The sequence below is a fragment of the Montipora foliosa genome, chromosome 4 (assembly GCF_036669935.1).
Source record: "Montipora foliosa isolate CH-2021 chromosome 4, ASM3666993v2, whole genome shotgun sequence".
Classification (NCBI taxonomy): domain Eukaryota; kingdom Metazoa; phylum Cnidaria; class Anthozoa; order Scleractinia; family Acroporidae; genus Montipora; species Montipora foliosa.
In genome coordinates this window covers 45205706-45215080 of record NC_090872.1, presented here as the reverse complement: position 1 = coordinate 45215080, position 9375 = coordinate 45205706, and the positions used below count along the sequence as shown (strand labels likewise).

Genomic DNA, 9375 nt, shown 5'->3' with positions numbered 1-9375 from the left:
CCCTCAGGTTCTGGGAAAACGACTCAAGTACAGTTGCTGTTTGTGGTCCAAAGGTGCAGCAACACTGGAAGAAGGTGAGAGGTGCTGGGAATGAGTGGATAACCACAACCAGCCATGTGCTTTAACAGCCTTTGTTTTTTTCATCATTACCCAATATGACTATACAAAAAAGCACATGACAATCACTGAGAATGTAAACAAGGTAATTAATTCAAAACAATTTCATATCGTAACAGTTAATGTGTGATAAAAGCACTGTTTGATTGTAATATTGTTATTCTGTTACATAACTGACAAGAGGGCATGCCTTTGTTTGTTTCTTTGAAGTCTTGTGACATCTTAAAATCAAACCTGTTTCCTGTCATTGCAAATTCTATGATCTATTAGGGTACTGGCAAGATTACAATGTTAGTGGGAATTTGCTTAACTGTAAGGCTGGAACCTACATGAAAGAGAACAGAAACCGATTTTTAAAACACAGGGAAATGGAACTAGGTTGGTAAAATTAACCATGAGAGTGTCAGTTGAAAAGTAGTGCCTTTTAACCCATTGAATCCATCTCAGGAGCGACTTAACTGTAGACATGTAAATGCACCTGGGTTGGTAGTCTAAGAGAAATGGTGATCAAATCAGGAACTGGTGGGTTTGATTACCAGCATGGTTAATTTATGAAATTATTATTATTTTCTTTGTTTTTACATTTATTTTGATTTCAAAAACTGTACTGCTCTCTATTTTCAATTGATGCATTACCTCGATGTTCTGGTACTCATGTATAGAAAACCAATACAGTGTACATGGAGTCATATCATATGTAACTTGTGACTGGCAACTGTTTACGTAAGACATTCCTGTATTGCAAGGAAAAGGCCAATGAATCATTCCTAGGGAAAATAAACCACAATCATTTATGTGGCAATAAGGTTGTGAGGTTGACTCTCAAGTCCTTGATTCCTCACTTACTATTACATAATTATTTACAGTATTATGGGTACCATCAGCATTTTCATCATCTCTTGAGAGTTACCTGTAAGATGCTCTTAAAAGCATTTCAGTTATAGTCATTTGCTATGTTACAAGTTGCTTGGCAATGGGCGAAAACACAACTGAAAACTCAGAGTCCTTAAGGCAGAAAGGACTCTGATTTTTCAGTTGTCGTCTCGCCGTATGTCGTCTCTTGTATGTATCCCTCCCACTGGCCCATTACCGGTACACCTGTCCATCATTCTTGCATTTGTAAAATTGAGGTGCTTGACCTTGTAGAACCGACAAACAGCAGGACACATTAGCCATCCAGGACCTAGATAAACAACCTACTGTAGCTCCCTAGGGTTCTAGTAACTCAATGGGAGGTTGGATTCCTGCCTAGGACAGTGAATTTTCAGTTGTCCTTTCATTGCCAAGAAACTTGTATCATATCCTTCCAATCCATCATCCATGTATTAGTAATTTGCTCTGTATTTTGGGCAGGAAGAATAGTGCCAATGTGTATGTGTTTGATTTGATGTGTTATGAAGCGTTTTTGGACTGCAATGCCATTAGTATACATGTAGGTAATCACATGATTTCAAGTGCAATTTGGAATAAATTATTGCAGGTAAATTTTTTCAAAGATGGACAAAATTGCACAAGCCTGTTGGGCGAGTGCAATTTGTAGTATTTGAAAAAATTTACTAGTGCTTATTTATTCCAAATTGCACAAAAAAAATCATGTGATTACTTATTAATAAGGTACGTGAAAAAATTCAAGATGGTTAAACAGAAGCAACGCACACGTATCGCGCAATCATTCCACCAATCAGAATGCTTGGTTTATTATATCTTTTTGCACTGAATTAACTCGTTTCTGCACTTTGTTACTTCAAAACTACATTTCTCCCAGCCAATCAGAATGGAGTAATTTTTTTCATGTGTAATTATTATTAATGATGTTCATGATAATATTAATTGATATCTACTGCATAAAGTCGTTTTTTTTTTAATTCTTTTGTCTACTCAGTGGTGTTTTTTTCTCTTTTTTGCACATTCTAGTTTTTTTCCTTTTTTCCTCAAAGAAGATCAATAATAATAATTGTTATTTGATTTAGTTTAACTAGTTTGGAGGACAACATTTAGTCAGTGTTAAGATAAATGTGATTACGACAATATTTACAGTTTAACGTTGTTTAAGTTGATTAATTATATCAATATTACTGCTTAACAGCTGAAGATGCAATGCTTCAGCTAGTGTGTCAGAGGTCTAAAATAGAAGATGGACAATCCATTATGGTATGATGTTTTTTTTTTTTTTGGTTTAGATCAAGCTTCTTACTTCCTTAAATAATTTGATGCTGTAGCTGACCACTGACCAGTTTAGAATCTGATGCCCTTGCTGGAGGCCATGCCTTTAAATAACTGAGGTGAAAGTGCTTCCTTTCTAATTGCATCTACAAAGTCAGTCTATTTGTCAGGTGTTGGATCTTCCACAAAGACCTAAAACCTGGCAAACTGCTGTACAGTTTCATCTCTTGGATGTGTTCTGCGCTCCACCACACTTGGTAAACAATCCTGAAATTAACACGCAAATTTTGTGGCATGTGGAGATCTATACTCCAGTTCAGTACCTGTAATCGTAGCTTGCTGCCCTGTTAATATACAATGAGTCTTTTGGAAGTCCAATAGGCCATTTTACAGCTCCTTGCTCAGTTACCAGGCCTTGGGATAAAAGCGAAGCTGGAGTTGACCTTTCTTTGATACAAACCTCATTGCTTTTCTTATGTAGATCATGTTTTTGTAATGCTAACAAGTTTCTATTGACATAAGAAAAGCACTGAGGACAGAACCGTAAAATGGTCTATTCAATTATTGAGGGCGTTTATGTGTTATTCGCAGGATTTAGGGTGTGGTTGGGGAAGTCTGGCCTTTTGGCTGTGTGAACAGTATCCTCAATGTTCAGTAACCACTGTCTCCAACTCCGGAACACAGCAAAAGTGGATCGAGTCTGAGGCACAGAGAAGAGGTTTTGTGGACAGAATTACATGCATAACCTCTGATGCTAATGTGTTCAACACTCAATCAAAATTCGACAGGATCATTTCAATTGAAATGTTTGAGGTAAAGGCTATCTTCTTTGGTTGTCTCCTTTAATTGTTTAGCAGAGGCTGAGTCATGGTCGTAATGGTCAACTTATTGAATTGATGTCTTTATTTGGGGTTGACAGGTCAATTTAACTTTAAATGACATTTTTATTTAATTTTGCAACTGATATCTGCTTAAAGGCCTACATTCGCCCAAAAGTCATTGCGCACCGTGACTGAATTTCGTGTAACATGAAATTACCTAAATAGCTGACATGTTGTTTCCTGCGTGATTCGCCTGAGTGCCTTTAGCCAATCACATTACGTATTTGGACAAGTCGTCATTTGAAAAACAAAAACAAACGACCGCAATGACTTTTGGGTGAAGGTGGGCCTTTAAGCCACAATAAGATTGTTCACGTCTTACTTACTTTAATAGAAGCACAGTTGTCAACTGGACCCCAAGCCCCCCTACTTGACCAAAATGAAGACACCCCGGAGAAAAGTAATCTTAGGGCCGATTTACACGGTACGACTTTGTCGCATGCGACAACGGCTTACGACAAGCCCACGACATGATTTACGATTGTTGTGTACGTCAGAAAAAATGTCGTAGCATTTTAAAACATGTTTTAAAACGCTGCGACAATCGTAAGTCATGTCGTAGGCCTGTCGTGAGCTTGTCGCATGCGACAAAATCGTATCGTGTAAATCGGCCCTTACAGGTGTTTGGTTTTGGGCTTATTTTCTACAAACTGACCGCAAGACTTAAAACGAGCAGAAGAATTCACCAAATGTTAAACGTATTTTATAGCACGTACTCTTCACAGTCATTGGAAGGCTAATCATTTTGAGATCGCTGCTTTGACCCAGAACTATCAACTATCCCTGTACCTGGTCAATTGTACGATCCTGCCCCTGTCATCCCTAGTTTTAGTGTCTTTTAAATGTATTCATGTTTTAATTATATCATGGGCAGTGCCTCGCATGGGTCCTCGCGTCCCGTTCGCACCTTCCCATTTGACCTTATCACTTCGTATCACTTTGCATATATATTTCATTTCTTTTCGGTTATTTATTTTTTGGTGTGTAACATGTGTAATGGTCAATAAAGTTGTTAAAAAAAAAAATAGTACCAAAACATTGCTACTTTCAGTTTCTGAACTTAAAGTTCTGTATCTGCCTTTTGATGTGTGCATTCTCTTAATGGTCAAGAGAATCTGAATTGTTTAGAAAGTAAGGAAGTATTGAGTGTGACTGGTTTCGGTGGATGTCACTTGGTTAATAATTATTAGCATGTCGTAACGTGCATTCCATATGAAAGAAAGCAAGTGCGAACTGACTCTTTTCCCCTTTTTCGCAGCATATGAAAAACTATGAAGAGCTGATGTCCCGTGTGGCTGGTTGGTTGAAGCCATCAGGCTACTTATTTGTTCAAATTTTGTGCCACCGTGAGTTTGCCTATAATTTCAACACAAAGAAGAATTCTGACACAGAATGGATGGCACGAAATTTCTTCAGTGGGGGTACCATGCCTTCGTCAGATCTCCTTCTGTACTTTCAGAAAAATCTGTGTATTGAAAGTCACTGGCAGTTAAATGGGAATAATTATGCCCGAACATTAGAGGCTTGGCTTGCTAAGATGGATCGGAATGAAGGCGCAGTGAAAGAAATACTCCTGAGAAACTACAAGAGTGACCAAGTTGATCAGCAGATTTTTAATTGGCGCATGTTCTTTATTTATTGCTCTGAAGTTTTTGGCTTTCGGGGAGGTAATGAGTGGATAGTGGCTCATTACCTTTTTCAAAAAAACCTTTCTAGTAGCTTGTAAGTTGCAAATTGTCCTTCGAAGAAGCTTCAAATAGAAATAACAGCCTGTTTTAAGACTTTAGAGCGACAGAAGTACATCTACTGAGGTTTCCGTAAGCACTTCAGCTGCAAAAACATTTCTCGCGAAGGAAAAAAAATTGGCACTGACAGATGGTTGGTTTTTGTTTTGAAAAACTAAGCAAAGTAATTAACTTAATTCTGATGGAAATTATCTCAATTGTTGAGTTGCCCGTGTGCAATTATTAATTTGCAAATAAACGTTCCCAGATATGACCGAAACGAAGCATGGCGTGCTTTTCATGTTAAAAAGATAAAATAATCTAATTTTATCTCCATCATGAGCGCCGACAGAAATCTAACAGGTTATGGGTTCAAGAGAGAACTTGGGGGATATGGAAGACTGATATTTGATGGAGATGAACGTGAATACGAACAGTGAGAAGTTAAATTTCTTGGATACATTGAGACACCATCCTAGCAGAAACCGAGGAGGGTCTCAATGCAGCTAAAAATGGAGAAGCTTTCGCCGAACTGATTCAGCTTCTCGATGATAGAAGTCTGTCCCTCATGGTGAGAGATGCCGTGGATGACGGAAGGAAAGCTTTGAAGATTCTAAGAGTCCATTACACCAATTTGGGTAAGCCAAGAGTTATCGCTTTGTACACTGAATTGGCATCGTTAGTCAAGCCGTCAAGTGAGTCCGTGACTGACTATGTAATAAGAGCAGACCTTAAGAAGCGCAGGAGAAACCGTAACTGATAGTGTTGTTATTGCCATGGTGTTGAAGGGTTTGCCAGATGATTACAAACCATTTGGTGTTGTTAATTCCCAAAGTGAGAAGCAGCTAACATTCTGCGAGTTTAAAGCTGCATGGCGAAGTTTCGACGACACAGAACGAGGCAGAGTAGCCACTGAAAATGGCTTTATTATGAAAGCTGCAAATGGCCACCTGACTTCAAGTCTAAGCAACATGCGAAGTATACCAAAAATGATATCACCTGTTACAAATGTGGCCAATCTGGGCGTATTGCACGTAGGTGTAAGAAAGGAATAACTAGGGATGGTCACTGGTGCAGCACTTGCCGCTGTAAATCACACAGTGACAGAATATACATGTACCGTGAGCAAAGAACAGATAAGACAAAGTTAATCAGGCTTTGGAGTTTGCAGATGGTCCACATGATGGAGGAGAACATTTATTTACATTTGAAAGCAATGCACATGCAAGTGAAGGAAGCTCACAAGAACCTAATGCACTGCTGGTAGATTGTTGTGCAACTGCATACTGACGTCATCACAGATAGTAGACAGATAAAGAATGATAGATGGTTTAATAAAATACCACATATGCAGCCAAATGGCTGAATTGCGTACCTTACTAACGTTTTAAATATATGTAATATGTAACAAACATACGAATATTATACATATTATACTTATATTATACATATTTTAAAATATGTACAATATTACAGTTGTAAAAGTATTTTGAAAAATTGAATAGTTTATAGAGCAATAAGAATGTATCAAAATTTTTTAATGCTTGAAGGGCAAGTAGAAAATTGTTGACATTGTAACGATCGGACTCGATGTTCGATATGTTGAACTCGCGCGTGTGCCTTCCGCTTCTTGGCGACTTGGTAAAATAGCGTGCATACGGTGGGAGGGATCAAGAAATATGATAAAAAGCTTGTGACATTGATTGTCCCGTCTGTTACATAAACTAGGTAAATTAAAGTGTACTAAATTCTCATCACAGCAGCGGTGCGGTCTCACTATTGAAAGTGCACGCTTTTGTATCCTCTCAAGGTCGTTAAAGAGGTACTCGGGGAACGCATGGTGAAAAACTTGCGAGGCGTACTCGAAAACTGGCCTATTACACGTACAGTAAAATTGGACCATATTGGTCTCGGACGCACCAGCCCTACGAAAAAGTACGAGAAAATACAGGCGCTGATTTGCCTTCTTAACTGTATCACTTTTGTGGTTATTCCACTTAAGATCGCACGAAATTGTTAGCCCTATTACTGAACAATAGATAAACCCAGACCGTCTACGCACGTTGGGTCAAACGAGTGTTTAAACTCCTTAAAGTCAATTCTAAGTTCTTTGCATTTTTCCGCATTTAACTGCATTACCTTGTCCCTGGACCAAGCTACGACCTTGTCAACAGCAGATTGGACATCACTCTGGTGGGCGCGAGGAACAACCTCGGCCACCGTAGTGTCGTCGACGTACTTCCGGGTACAGATATCGGATATTCCCAGATCGTTAATCATGAGAAGAAACAGCCAGGGGCCCAGTTTGGTCCCCTTAGGGACACCTGCAGGAATTGGACCCAACCCGGAGGAGCAATCAGATGAAAGTTGCAACGTTGGCGGCGGTTAGTCAGAAAATCGACGATCCAGTTAGCCACACCACGTGGGATATAAGGGCTGAAGATCGTTTGGAGAAGAAGACTGTGATCAATCAGGTCGAACGCCTTTCTCATTTTAATTGAACAGCAGCAGCCCCGGGCCGTCAGTGGCTTGAAAACAATGGTGAATCATGGAAGTGAGCGCATGAATAGTAGAAGACTAAGGAATACCCCCGTACTGATCAGGATCGATGATCAGAAGCACGGCTGGACCTACAGTCTGAAAATATTCCTCGGAACAGTACACGACTATACAGATTTGAAGCTTTCGCGGCTTACTCTCCCCTCACAATGTTGTTTGAACGCGAGTTTCTGAGTCCATTTGCCAAAATAACGCTGTGGAAGGGCAGGGTATTCGAAAGTGTTTCAACAATTTTGTCAGAGGCTGTAGGTGCTTATGAATCCAAGTTCTCCAAATATGACAAATGAGTACATTCAAGCTTGACATACACTACATTGAGCTGGTAAATGGAACAAGATCAAACAATGTTGCTCTCAAGAGAGGGGATGCAGAAATATTATGATCAAGGATTTAACTGGAAAACTGATCAAGGGAACTCTGAAGCATGCTTTGTACATTCCATCATACTGTATCCTCAACACATATTTCTGTGCAAGCCGCAACTGAGAAGGGTGCTAGCGTACTTTCCGACCTGATTTTGCTGAGCTTGCTGGACGGTACTAAGTTTAACATTGAGAAACATATATTATAATTATCTAAATACATGTGACGATAACTTTGATTCTGATTCTTTTAGCTATGCACGTGATCTGAAAAACTGGCATGAAATTCTGGTACACCGTGACTGAAACTGGAAGATGTGGTAGATGGCATGAAGCAAAGCCACGCCTGTATACCATTAGCCATAATGATTGTGAGGTTTGTGGTCTAGGAAAAATGACACAAACTAGAAATGGGGAACCTGATGCACCAGCGAAAAGGCGAGGTATGTCCAAAAATGCACACGGCTACAAAAAATTACATATTTCACTAAATTGTGCGACCTTTGAGCAAATTTTGGAAAAAATTGCAATTCTCATTACACTGCAAGGGCGTAGATCAATGCAAGAGGAACAAAAAAATGCAAACTTAACAAAAATTAGAAAAACCACAAAAATATGCGGGACAAATTTAGCAAAAACTTTCAATTATGAAAGTAATAGTTTCTAGGAAATTATGACATCGAGGTTGGAGGAGGTATGGTTATTTGTGCACTCTACATTTATGAAATCGGTAGCAAAGAATCGAGGAATCTTGACCTACGGATGACTGCCGAGGTATTCGCAGGTCAGAGTTAGATCAACCCATTCGAAATGTCGAAGGCTAGAATGGTGTTTTCAGTGCGCTATCGTTATACTAATTGGTTTATATGATTTAGTAAACATTCATGGAGATAGCTGGTTGTTTTTATGATCACTCAGGATTGAGTGAGTTGAGTGGGCTTTGTTTTCACGAGATGCTTTTGAGGAACTCGCGAAAACTGAATTCTTTTATCTTGGATGCTTTTCCTAATTCTTTGAACTGAATAGTACATACATTGATACATTCGTATTGTCATTTGGCCGTTAAAAGACGATGGTTAAAGGTTCTCGAAGTAAATTCTTTCTTTGTCATGCATGTTTACGGAGAAGTATGACGAAGTTATTGCATTGTAAGGAAATTTTCGTATCCATGCGTGAAATGAGAATTTGCGATGATCAAAATTTGCTTTCTATTCGTTTTATTTGTTCAGTATTTACCACTGCAGTGAAATCCTCGATTTGACGAAGCACCAAGGGACTGTCCGGAACCGGGGAGCAGTAAAATGTGGCCAGCAATGTCAATATAAGAGTAGAACTAGTTCTCCCGCGGTGCCGCAATTCCCAATCGAGGACAGTTGCTTTAAGAACGAAGCATACATACAAAGATGGCCGGCTATTCTGAAGTTCAGCTGATACGGAGCAAAGAAGGTTATATGTGAAAGAGAATTATTTCGTACGAAGTCTCAAAGTTGAGTGAGGTATCAAAATGATCCTTGGTTGTCACGCTATCGTTCTGTGTAGTTTTTGAAATTTTGCTTTTCATTTTTTCCT

The 9375-nt window shown here is 39.1% G+C and overlaps 1 protein-coding gene across 1 annotated transcript in view; it reads left to right on the top strand.

Annotated features, from left to right (window-relative positions):
* Nucleotides 1–5165, top strand: part of LOC138000849 (uncharacterized) — a 9343-nt gene extending 4178 nt beyond the window's left edge. Inside the window, exons 2-5 of the mRNA XM_068847516.1 lie at nt 8–74; nt 2204–2268; nt 2872–3093; nt 4420–5165. Of these exons, the coding sequence (XP_068703617.1) occupies nt 8–74; nt 2204–2268; nt 2872–3093; nt 4420–4887 (822 nt within the window). The 3' untranslated portion in view covers nt 4888–5165. The remainder of the gene's footprint in view (nt 1–7; nt 75–2203; nt 2269–2871; nt 3094–4419) is intronic.
* The last annotated feature ends 4210 nt before the right edge of the window (nt 5166–9375 follow it).